This window comes from Taudactylus pleione, unplaced genomic scaffold, assembly GCF_031769625.1.
Source record: "Taudactylus pleione unplaced genomic scaffold, aTauple2 ptg000587l, whole genome shotgun sequence".
Taxonomy (NCBI): domain Eukaryota; kingdom Metazoa; phylum Chordata; class Amphibia; order Anura; family Myobatrachidae; genus Taudactylus; species Taudactylus pleione.
The window spans coordinates 3,286,870-3,300,744 of NW_028284989.1; the positions used below are offsets into that span (position 1 = coordinate 3,286,870).

General features: G+C 39.0%; 1 protein-coding gene across 1 annotated transcript; it reads right to left on the reverse strand.

Moving 5' to 3' along the window:
* Positions 1 to 1,210: 1,210 nt before the first annotated feature.
* Positions 1,211 to 2,146, reverse strand: LOC148481283 (olfactory receptor 6N1-like). The gene has a single exon (XM_088453739.1). It carries the CDS (start codon positions 2,144 to 2,146, stop codon positions 1,211 to 1,213), a length of 936 nt encoding a protein of 311 aa, XP_088309865.1.
* Between the last annotated feature and the right edge of the window lie 11,729 nt (positions 2,147 to 13,875).

The window sequence follows — 13,875 nt, forward strand, 5'->3', positions numbered from 1 at the left end:
TGTTCGATAAACTGCTTTCATTGCAATATCAAAACTTTATCAAAGTTAATGACAGTGTGTGTTTCTCTTCCTTTATAAGCACCTTCTGGGTGGAGCAATTACATTCATGAATAAGGAGAGATCCGTGAATAACAATGGGTTCTATTATTATTACTAAGCATTGATATAGAAGTAAAACATATAAATTTAAACATTTTCTTAAATACTGTATAATAATAAGGAAAACATCATAATATACTGTATATATACAATTTCCTATTATAAACCTAGTTGTTAAGATTAAGATGGTACAGATTGGAACAAATTTCACAATAATCACAGTTCCAAATCTTGTGACAATAACGTTGAAAGATCGACAATGACTAGTTCGACAGTCAATAGGTCGATACTAGTTGGCCAACAGGGACAAATGGTTGACAGGTACAAAAGGTCGACTGATAAAAGTTTGACAGTGCAAAAAGTCAACAGGTTCATATGGTCAACACAAAAATGTTTTTTCAGGGTTTTTTTCAACATTTTTAGGGTTAGGGTTTAGGGTGAGGGTTAGAGTTAGGCACCTGAGGGTTAGAGTTAGGCACCTGAGGGGGAGTTAGTCAGGCTGCTAGAGGATACGGTTAGTGTAGGATTAGGTTTAGGCATTAGGGGGAGAATTAGGGTTAGGCAGCAGGAGGAGGGTTAGTGTTAGCATTAGGGATAAATTACAAAAAAATGTTTTCCATTTGAACCTGTTGACCTTTTAACTCTGTTGATCTTTTGGGCTATGATCCTTTTCTCAGTCGATCTTTATACCTGTCAACCTTTTATACCTGTCGACCTTTTGTCCATGTCAACATATTGCATATAGCAAATCGACCATCAGCTGTACTTAACAATTGCCAAAAGAATATTGAATTGAATGTTGAGTAGCTTTTAATTTTAGTGATAGAAGCCAGTAGTAGAATTCCTGCATTAATGAAACAGTTGAATTATAACAAAGCAAAGGAGCATAACTGAAAGTTTAGTGTGGTAATCTCAATACACTTTTGAAAAAAACTAAAATTTCAATTCACTTATATATGTTTCTCACATGTGATAAAATGTTTTGTTTCTAAATAAAAATATCAAGTAAATAAAATTATAAAAAAAATAATATTTTTATGATGAATTAGTCTTTAAAAATAAACTATTTCTAAAAAAATGTAAAGTCAATTTAATAAATGTTTAAGATGTATTATGATGACACTGATTTTATTAGTCGGTTTATTGAATTCCTTAAAGTCTTCTTCACTTCCCTGTTTCTAAAGGTATAAATAAAAGGGTTAATCATTGGTGTGATTACTGTGTACATAAAAGTAAGATATTTGTCATAATGGGTTCCTTTTGGTTTGACATACACAATGCAAGCGGTGCCATAATATAGGCCAGTTACCATGAGATGAGATGAACATGTGGAAAACACTTTCTGTTTTCCCTCCTCACTTTTGATTTTTAAGACTGTGATTATTATATGGATATAGAATCCTATGATTGTAATAAAAGACACAACGATATTAACCACTGCTCCTGTGCTTGTAGATATAATGCTAATAAAGGGATCAGAACATGCCAAATTTAGTAGCGGAGCTATGTCACAAAAGAAGTGGTCAATCACATTAGGACCACAGAATTCCAGCTGTGATGTCATGATGACAAGGCCTAAAGTGATAGAAAATCCTATGATCCATGGTAAAAGAGCCAACTCAGTGGAAAACGTAGGTGTCATTATAGCTGGGTAGTGTAAGGGATTATTAATAGCTAGATGTCGGTCAAAGGCCAATACTACAAGAAGATAACATTCAGTAACACCCAAGGAATCAAAGATATACATTTGAGTGAAGCATTCATTGAAAGAAATAATCTTATTAGCTGCATTCAGATTGGCTAAAAGTTTTGGGACAATGACAGAGACAAGCAAAATTTCTAAAACAGAGAATACACTAATAAAAAAATACATTGTAGTATGAAGAGAGGGTTCTACTCTAACAAGAACAATGATAGCAATGTTCCCCAAGACACATGTAATGTAGGTTAGTAGAAAAATAAAGAAAAGTACATTTTGAAACTCGTATAAATCCTCAAAAGCCAACAAAATAAAATATTTTACCACAGTCTTGTTAGTTTCCACCATTCTGCTGATGAACAGATATTTTGCCTGGGAGAAAAAGGTCAGGTTACAAAATGAGTATAAATAATTAATTTTAGTTATGTGTCAATGGAATATGTATATTCCTTTGTTATCTAAATTCAAAGGGGTTTGTATTATATACTATATATAATATTTTATAAGCAGATTTATCTGTTTATACATAGAATGGAATTATACTACAATAGTAATAATAATAATAATAATAATAGCAATTTATTATTATTATTATTATTACATGGCATGCATGATGCGAACCATGGCAATGAGAATACCTACTTTTAATTAGTTTAGTTCAAGTTAAAGAAATTTGACTAAGTTGATATACTTTAATTTATAACATTTTTATGATGCAATTGACAAAAGTGCAGGAACACTAAATAATAATTACGGTATACTGTATTGTTTTAGTGAAATGAACAAATGTTTTTTTTTTAAATAATGAGTATGGCAGTTTCATGATAATAGTGTGGGCATAGGATATATAAAGTATTGGAGATATATAGGATAGATATAGGAGATTAATCAGGAGAATTAGTACACAAAATGTTTGGAACTACAGGAGATACAGACAATAAAAAAACAGTATAACTAGCTTTAGATTTTTATGAGCCTTGCGGGAACAGGGAAAACACCTCCAAATTGAAAACAGTGATTGATTGTCTTTTTGCGATATCCTGCTTGTTTAAATATTCTTTACTACGTGTCTTATGCAATATTTAACACTACAATAGATGACGACTCCAGAAAATGTAGATTCACTTCACTTTTTATAATGGTAACTCATATGTAGTAGATTGATTTTTATTTTAAGCAACCCTAAAGAAGTATTTCATAGTTAAGTATAAATAATGAGTTAGTCATATTACACCATAGTCTACTCCATTTAAATGTTGTTTCAATAATGTGTTTAGCTTTGAAAATATAGGTTAATTAACATTTTATTATATTACTACATTATATTATATTACTGTATATTCTATCACTACAGTGTATAATAAATTATGTTGCGGAAAAAAAAAAATATATATATTATATGAATATATTATGTGCACTCTTTAAAGGGTGTTTTTATGGTAGATAAGGCATAAAATGTGTAATTATTCAAAAACAGTAGTTTTATACAATTTAATTTTGATGCAAACTAATTGCATACCAAATACACAAGAAAACATACTGTACTGTACAGTAAATAAATTTCTTATGGAAACTGATAATGAGTGCTTGCTCACTACTGACTAAAATCGAAAAAGTCCTCCAAAAGAAGTTCAAATAGCTTATTACCAGCTCGTTCCTCCCACTGTGTTTTAACATTTTTGAAAGCAGAAATTCCTATTCCTTATGTGTTTAGGTTAGGGATGTGCAGGCTCGGTTCTACTCGGTTCCGTTCGGTTTTTTTTACCGAATCTTATTAGCTATCCAAAACTCGTGACAGTTGAAACCCAATAAGATTCGGGAAAAAAAAACGAACGAAACCGAGTAGAACCGAGCCTGCACATCCCTAGTTTAGGTGCTCAAATATATCAACCATATAAAAAGCTTGTGGAAAACACAAGAAGCATCACTGACTTGTTCTAAATATTTTCCAAAAACATTTGTGAATAAGCCCAAATAAGCCCAAAATGTATAAAATTTTAACTTTCAAACTTCACTTTAACCACATTGCAACTATAATATATGGATGGGTATTTGCAAATATTTAGTCACAAATCCGGATTTATTTTTACACCAGACTTTCTTATTATAAAAAACTGCATTTAAAAAAAATGCAACTGTTATTAATTATTTTCATAAAAAACTTATTTCAAGTCTGTTCCTTTTTTACTTGCATCACAGCTGTGTCTTTATATATGTCAAATGCAAGCAGTCTGTGTTTTAGCTATAACAATACTTGAATATTGGTGTCTGGAAATCAAATATGTTACATTGGTTTCTATGACGCAGAAAACACATCTACATGTTGCTCATCCATAAAAATAATGCATTTTCCCATTAATTGCAAGTTGCAAACTGCAAGTAGATCATGAATTTACAATTTTAGTAATTAGTTACTTAAGATTAATTATATAGTAATTATATGCAAAAGTTTACCTAAATTTGTTTTGTGCATATGATTTACAGTATCATTATAATTTATTGCAAATGTAATTTTTTTCTTGTCCCAAATATTGTAGAAGGAAATTGAAGTTAATATGATTTTGAGGTGAAGGTTCTGTTATACTGCAGAGGAGAGGACTGGAAAATTACTTATCAATAGAATATTCTGTTGCCGATTAGAGGTACATAACGTAGCTTAGCCTTATATATCCCTTTATTATTAGCCTTCTATATCCCTTTATTATAATATGTGCAAAGAGCAGATTTTACACAGGGGAAAATTGTTTCCATTGATACCTGAAATAGCTCTCATTATACATTCAAGTTGATACCTAATTAAAAAGCAATCATAACACAGCTCTTTTCTGCTTCAAAAATAGCTGAAAAAGTTGTTAGTACTGAAATCTGGTAAATACATTAATTACTATAAATCAAACACTAAAAACTTGACAAAAACTTATAGTGGCACCCAGTTTTCTAAGGGGGTCTATGTGATAAAGCATTGGAGGGAGCTAAAGTGCCAACCAATCAGCTCCTTACTGTCACGTACAGGCTACAGGTCCTTAAGTGGAGGGAGTCTTATTTGTAGTGCATGGTATGTGGTCAAGGGGGTGTGTGAATATGGTACTGTATGTAATATGTGACACGGTAGTAATACAATTACAATACAATGGCAAGAAATTAAACAGATTTTGAGAGTTTGTTAATCAGGTAGATCTCTAAAAATCCAATTCTTGTAGCTACAGTACAAATATATCAAGACAACCACACACCCTGAAGTAGTTGCTTTTATGATGAGTGATGAATTGCATTGGTCTTAATTGCACACTTCACACCCCATTGGACCTAGAGCATGATCCCATGCTCACAATCATCCCACCAGTCACGGTGTAAAGAACTATTTATTTAACCATTGATACTCAGCTTTTCTTATAAAACAATACAGGTTGAGTCTCCCATATCGGAATATTCCGAAATACGGAATATTTTCAGCATAACTAAAATAGTGAAACCTTTGATTTTTGATGGTTCAATGTACACAAACTATGTTTAAGGCACAAAATTATTAAAAATAAAGTATAAAATGACCTATAGGCTTTGTGTATAATGTGTATATGAAACATAAATTAATTTCATGTATGTATGTATGTATGATACCTATTTAAAACCTCTATGGAATCCTGCCTATAACCTCTATGGAATCCTGCCTATAACCTCTAAATCTTATATGATGCTAATTAGTGGTTTGAATAGTCGCAGACAGCAATAAACACTTTCAGACTTTGGTTGTGCTTCCGAAGCACAAAAAGTTATTATTCAGCATAAAAAATAGGTACTTAAACGCACATGATCTAGACAATATGTGCAAAGGTTACATTCAATATAGGTACAGTCGATATACATACGCCAGCGCACTGGTCCCAGTTACAGTCATCAATCCAGAAGCCTGCGGTCATCCAAGAAGAAGAATGGCTACTAACTGGGGCTGGGACATAGGCTATATACCTTACAGATCATGATAACAACAATGTAGGCAGACAAACATAATTCCATTGATTCTTGCTTGTAGGTGATCTTCTTATTGGGCAGTTCTAGGGGTATGTCCAATCTTCTCCAGATTGCATTGTCTTTCTTTAATTGATTTAAATTAACCACAAGCTCAGCATACAGAGTTTCATATTTCAACCAGTAATTCACTATGGTCCATAACTCCCCAATGCATGATCCGATTCCCTTGCCGATATAACCGGAGATCTGCAAATAAACAGCGGATCAGAATGGCGCCAAACATGGTCTGCTTATCATGTACTAAACCATAGATATCATGTAACATGCACTTCACAACATTGCTGACATAAATAAAACCTTGAATATTGACCTACAATACTGCGGAACCTTTTAATGTAATTGTGTGTATGTTTATATCTGAAATAGCAACTATATATATATATATATATATATATTCTTTCAGCGTTCTCTCTGAGCTGCACTGTCTGCCTGGCCAGAAGATGCAATGATGTCACTTCCGGTGTGGTGCGTTTTGTGCAGATGCTCTTTGCCAAGGATACAGATGGATCTCTTCAGTCCATATTTTAAATAAAAATCTTTCAATAACTTTGTTTGTCTGTTAAAAACGGATGTCATCAGCCGGATCTCTACTTACAGAGGCGGCAAGCACGTTTCTGTGGCTCTGTTTTCTTTTAGCATTGCATATGTCAGTATGTGTATATTAAATGGGTTATAAAAGTGTATATAATGATGAATAAAAACCACTAAAATGGAAGCAATTTATTAAAAAAAAAAGTATATATGTACAAATGGGCAATTTTATAAAAAAGTCAAATTTATAAAACAAGCTGTTTTTTAATATAAGAAAGGTAATTTTAAAAGAAAAGTAACTTTAAAAAAGTAATTTTAAAAAAGGTGGGCGGTCTAGAAGAAAGCATTAAGTTCAATGTCTATATAAAGACCCTTTGGTGTCAATGTCTTGAGTTCATAAATCCGCTTCGTTTCCACTTTTTTAAATCAGTCACTATGACACCTGCTCTCCAATGCAGGGATATTTTTTGAATAACTATAGCATTAATGAATTTAAGACATTGACACCAAAGGGTCTTAATATATACATTGAACTTAGGGCTTGATTCAGACCCGCTCGCTCGATGCATATGCAAATTTGGGAAGGCAGGCGATCACACGTCAAGGTATTAGCACGCCCACTATGTCTTGGCGTGCGATTGCTTTGTGTATGCAGATGCCCACCAGCCTGTCTTAAGTTGCCCACTTGCGCATGTGATCTCCAGGAAGTCTATGCAACCATCGGTACCATGAGGTAACAGCAGACCCATACACAGCACTTGTGGCTGACCATACCCTACCGCAAGCACTGCGATCACTTCAGTGTAATATTCAATAAAGCGATGAGTACTATGACACTTCCTCTTAATTATGCACACCAACGAAATGTCGTTGAGACGCTCAGGCATGCCTGCGTTTGCACCTCCACTCCCCCGTTTTTAATGCCCAGCCCCTGTTACCACCCACAAACGGCTTCTCCTGTCACTCATTCAGCCGGGCTGTCTATGCGTGGCGCTCGGACTGGTTTGCACACGTGCACTGTGAAGAATGCAAAAGTCATCTGGCAGCGTGCAAACGCTTCCTAGCGAGTGGGTCTGAATTCGGCCATTAATGCTTTCTTATAGACTGACCCCATTTTTTTTAAATTACTTTTCTTGAATACTAATAATATGTATGAATATATGTGTGTGTGTGTGTATGAGGGTGTGTGTGCACCGAGCAGCCATCAAGGGGGGGACGGACTCTCAGGTCTGGAGTCCCGGGCCTGGCCAGAGAGAGGGGAGTGCTCAGGAATGGACTTAAAGGCAATGCAACAGGGGGCCCAGCGCATAATGGATCATGACTGAAAATCCACAGCACCGGGCAGCTGTCACTAAAAGCTGTCAGGGTTGCAGATAGTTCTCTTCATTAGCTTGTTTTCTGAGAGCTATACTTTCTGGTGCCTGGCCCCTCCCCTGGACCAGCCACCTTACCATGAGATCAGAGCATCCAGATTGGCATATGCCCATACTTCCGGGAGGGAGCTGAATGTCTGCTTACAGCAGGGGGCATGACCGGATGATAGTGATGTTTTGGGGACAGAACCTAGGGCGTGACTGAGTGATCACGTCATCGTGGCGCCGCCCCCTCTTCACAATGCCAGAATAAATGGCATTGTAAAGCAAGGGGGCGGGGCCATAATTATGCGATTCAGCGTGAATCGCGTCACCAGGCCCCCCCACTGCAGGAGTTTCTCTATGTACTCTGTCTGACAGGGAGTCGGGAGGGATGGCGGCCAACCAGAAGGCTTGCCTGCCTTTCTGGGGGGCCAGGAGTGGCACCCGATATTCAGGAGGCTCCCGGCCAAATTAGGAGGGTAGGCAAGCCTGCATATGCCTCAGCTGTGACCAGCACACTCTGCTACTCTGACTCCTCCCAGGTCCTCCCAACTGCAACAGGCAGCAGTAAGGGCTCCCAAGCCACTGAGATAGAGGTAATGGGGGGGCAGAGAAGGGGAGTGTGTGTATGGGAGAGTTCACTAGCAGGCAGAGGGGTGTTAGTGTGTGTGTGAAAGGGAGGGGGTCACCGGTAGGCAGAAGGGAGTGTGTGTATGTTGGGGGGTCACTGGCAGGCAGAGGGGAGTTGGGGTTCACTAACAGGCATAGGGGAGTGTGTGTGGGAGGAGGGGTCAATGGCAGGCAGAGGGGAATGTCTGTATGTATGGTGGAGGTAACTAGCATGCAGAAAGGAGTTTGTGTGTGGGGGGGTTACTTACAGGCAGAGGGGAGCATGTGTGTGTGTGTGGGTCACTGACAGGCAGAGGGGAATGTGATTGTGCCTGTGTGTTGGTATTACTGTGAAATGGAATATAGGGGCGATCACTGAGAGAGAAATGTGGGGGGATTGCGGCCGCCTGCTACAGTAAAGTTTTTTTTTTTTTTATTGAGACAAGGCATATGTGACATTATGACATCATGGGTGCCGCACAACTGACAGATGAACCAGTCACAACATGAAGAGGAGTAGCCAGAAGACACAGAAGAAGGTGTCTGTAGGCTGTAAGGGGCTGAATGCAGGGGCTGGCTGGAGAGACAGAAGGGGGGCTGTCTAGAGTTGCAGAAACACAGTAAGGGGGTCCCTACCTATTTTGTCAGTTCCGGGCCCCACAATTTCTGATGGCAGGCCTATGTGTGTGTGCATGCATGCACAGGTGCATATACAGATGATGAAAAAGGCTATAGCAAGCAGAATTGTGTTCTATGATGTTCCTAATATTTTTTTTTGTAAATAAAACAATACTGTACAAATGATATACAAATGGTAGACATTTTTTTTTATTTTTCCAACAGTACTATGCTCTTCTTATAAGAGAATGTGAATCCCCAAAGTTACAGTATATTGATCTAAACCAAGAACATAAATATAGAAAATATATTATAAAAAAAATGATAAACAAAAATATCCAGAAGGTCATCAACATGTAATACAGTAAGTGAACTTTTATTGATATCCAACATTATAAACTTTTAAAAGAAATGTATAGTCTTATCCATATAGTGTTGGTGGTATAATGTAGTCCACGAGTAGTGTCCATTTTTTCCAGAACTGATGTTACCACCAGTACACATCCATGCACAATTGCAGCACAAAAGCAAGAGGCCAACCTACTGTATGGTTTTCGTTAATTGATGTTTAACAGGGGTTGGGTATGATATTCCTACACTTAGGATTCTGGCTTTAAATATACTGACAGCGGTTTCCAGGTGCTTTCAATCCCGAAAGGTGATTGGTAAGCAATTTTCCCCTGTCCTATTTACCCTCTAACCCTACCCTTTTTTCCTGCAACCTGATACTAACTCTCCCTACCCTGCACCCTAACCCTCCCCCCTTAGTGCCTAAACCTAACCCTCCCCCTGAGTGCCTAAATCTAACCCCCCCTGAGTGCCTAAATCTAACCCCCCTTCGTGCCTAACCCTAACCCTCTGAAGCCTAACCCTAACCTCGACCCTCCTGCAGCCTAACCCTAACTTTCCCCAGGGTGCCTAAACCTAACCCTCCCCCCCACGGGTAACATCCCTGCCGGCCCCGCTATACTCACTTTGGGGTGCCGGCTGTCAGGATCACGGCGTCGGCATCTTCAGCCATGTCGGGATTCTGTCACCGGTCTTTCTATGCTGATTGGGATTCCGGTGTTCCCAGCTGTCGGATCGGAGTTATGGCTTCCCATACATATGATTTTTCAATAGTGTTATTTGTGCAAAGAAATAAAGGTCTACTTTCTAGGGAAAGCAATAACAGGTATATGCTCACAACCGTACAATCTATAGGGAATAGGAGTTTCATACAGAAGTATAAGTGCTACATATTGCAATTTGTATTTTCTAGATTGCAAACTTGGTGGCATACAGTATATCAGCAATGTTGGCCTGGGGTCAGTGGGTTGTGTGAGTGCAGAAAGAGAATTTATGTAAAGTTATATGTGGCCGGTGTAAATGGGAAACGATTGGGTAGAACAGCTTATGGAGGTTATTTGTGTGGTTCTGGCATTTCATAAGCTTGTCTGAAAAGATCCATTTTAAATGAGCACTTAATGGCTTGGAGTCTAAAGAAAATATTTTTAGTGTGAGAGAGGATATTCCACAGAGGAGGGGGGCAGCTAAATAAGTCATATGACCACAGTGGTCGACTGGAGCATGAAGGGACCATAGGGGAACACAATAATAGAGGCCCACAAAGGGGTGTGGCCAGTCAGTGGAAGGGGTGTGTCTATCTATACATATAAATCTGTCCTTAGTCAGGAACTCCCAATAACAATGTTTAACTGCTGCCGGTACCCTCACAAAAATAAAAAAAGTGCAAAGGTGTGACATTGATGGCATCTTAGAATGAAAACTCAAAGATAGGCTAGTGCAGAGTGGTAGTAGTGAGTATGGAGGGGTCTGAGAGGTAGTGCAGAGAGATGGTATTTGGTAAGGAGGGGTCAGAGGGTAGTGCAGATAGGTAGTAGGTAGTGCAGATAGGGATAGGTAGTGGTGAGTATGGAGGGGTCAGGGAGGTAGTGCAGATAGGGATAGGTAGTGGTGAGTATGGAGGGGTCAGGGAGGTAGTGCAGAGAGATGGTATTTGGTAAGGAGGGGTCAGAGGGTAGTGCAGATAGGTAGTAGGTAGTGCAGGGAGGTAGTGCAGATAGGGATAGGTAGTGGTGAGTATGGTGGGGTCAGGGAGGTAGTGCAGATAGGGATAGGTAGTGGTGATTATGGAGGGGTCAGGAAGGTAGTGCAGATAGGGATAGGTAGTGGTGATTATGGAGGGGTCAGGAAGGTAGTGGTAACCTTTGCAATGCTGGTCAGTTGTGGGTAAATGAGATCACTACACATGTACTAACATTATGCTACACTATAGTGCCGCCCATATTATGCCAGTGTAGAGCATCTCCATGATACCACCTATAGAGCCCACACATTATGCCACACTGTAGTGCCCCCACATTATGCCACACTAAAGTGTCCAAACATTATTCTACACTGTAGTGCCTACACATTATGCTACCTGTAGTGCTCACACATTATGCAACACTAAAGTGTTCAAACATTTTTCCACACTGTAGTGCCCACACATTATACCATCTGTAGTCTCCACACATTATACCATCTGTAGTCTCCACACATTATACTACCTGTAGTGCCCAGACATTATACATTATACCATCTGTAGTCCCCACACATTATACCATCTGTAGTCCCCACACATTATACCACCTGTAGAGCCCATACATTAAACCACCTCTAGTGACCACACATTATGCCACTTGTAGTGACCACACATTATACCACCTGTAATCCACACACATTATGCCACCTGTAGCACCCATACATTAAGCCACCTCTAGCACCGACACAATATGCCACCTGTAGTCCCCACACATTCTACCATCTGTGGTTTCCACATATTATGCCACCTGTAGTGACCACACATTATGCCACCTTTTGTGCCCACACATTATTCCACCTCTAGTTCTGACACATTATGCCACCTGTAGTGTTCACACATTATGCCACCTGTAGTGTTCACACATTATGCTACCTGTAGAGCCCTTACATTAAACAACCTCTAGTGCCCACACATTATGCCACCTGTAGTGCCAACACAGTGTACTCACCAGTAGCATCCTCAGGCAGCCAGCAGAGCAGCAGTCACAGTCTCACAATGAGTCACACTCATGAGGCTGCGCTGCTACTAAACTCCAGGTCAGATGTGCATGTAATGGGCTCCTCCAATCAGAGCTCATCACATGCTCTTCTGACCCCACTGTAGAGACTACTGGGAGTTATTACCAGTGCACTGCAGTGCTGATTCTGTTTGGTCCTCTCTGCGTGTAGCTGCCAGTAGGGTCAGTCACAGCCTTGATGACTGCCCAGCAAGCAGCTGCACTGCAGCCTGGCATACATTTACAAATGGTGCCATAGGCCACGCCCTCCCTCAATAGGGGTCATGGCTACAAATCAGTGGGACACGATTTCACTGAATCCCCTGCAGCCCAGTCCAAGCCTGTATGACCATGAATGTGACCAGATTATTAATGAGGATGACAAATGCAGATCTTACACAGAGGAGAGTGGTCAGAATGGCAGATGTTTTGAGATAAGCAAAGAAACATATGTTGGTGTAGTTTGATGAATAGCCTTATATGTTAGAAGACATATTTTATATTGAATACTGTAAAATACAGATAATCAATGGAGGGACTGACAGAGCGGAGCAGCAGAAGATGAACATTTTGCAAAGAAGTTCAGTCTAGCTGCTGCATTCAAATAGATTGTAGAGATGAAAGTCTATTTAGGAGAAGACCAGTATGGAGACTATTGCAACAATCAATGTTGGAGATAATGAGAGCATGAATTAGAGTTTGAGCATTGTCTTGTGTGAGATATGTGTAATGTGATTTGGATAAAGATAGATTGCGGAAGCAAAATAGTTCAGAGTCACTCACCTAGAAAGTGTTTATGAGGGTTGGGGTTTATTCCTGTGCTGTCAACAGAAAGAGGAATGTTAGGTTTGTAACTTCTAATGTGTGGTGGAAATATTATTGTTTCTGTTTTTGAAAGACTGAGATTGAGGTGGTGAAAGCACATGCTGCAAGATGAAATGGCAAAGAGACCATCTGTGATGTCAGCCAACACAGCTGGTGAGACATCTAAAGAGGAGTACTAACTTTGAGTATCATCCACATATAGATGATACTGAAATCCCCCAAAAATTAGTTTGCCAAGAGATGAGGTAAAGATAGAGAGAAGCAGTAGACCTAGGGCTGAGCCGTGAGAAGCAAACATTAAAAAATAGATTATATAAATTGGATGAGAACTGAGATAGAGCTTTGTCCTAAAGACCTAGGGATTGAAGTATTGTTATCAGAAGAGAGTGGTCAGCAGTGGTAAATGCAGCAGAAAGATCCAGAAGAATTAGAGAGAATAATGGCCTTTAGATTTAGCAGTGATTAAATCATTGAACACCTTAGTGCAGTCTTTGTGAACAGTTGGGAATGCTGGCCAGATTGACGAAGTTACAATAGGTTGTGTGTGTCAATAAAGTGTGTGAGATGGGTGTAGGCAATTGTCTTAAGCCATTGGAGGGGCATGGGAGCTAAGAGATGGGATGGTAATTAGACAGAGCGTTTGAGTCAGAATTGTGTTCTTTCAGAATAGGAATAATCACTTCATGCTTAAATAACGATGGAAAGATATCATTAGAGAGAGAGAGAGATTACAGATTTTATTTAAGTTTGGAATGAGCACAGACAGAGCTTGACTGATTAGTGAGAGTATAGGACCAAGAAGAGAGGTAGCAGAGTAAAAAGTTAAGAACAGTGAATAACCTTCATTATTATTGGTGGGATAAGATACAGGGAAGGTGAGGGGTCAGGGAGATAATTGAGTAGGTTGCTGGCTGAGGTAGATAATACCATTTTATGTAGGATTGAAGAAGGAAGCAAGATCTTGGTTATTGATAGTAGCAAGTGAGTATGGTGTGGCAGGGATAGATTGTTGGAGGGGCCTGGCGGA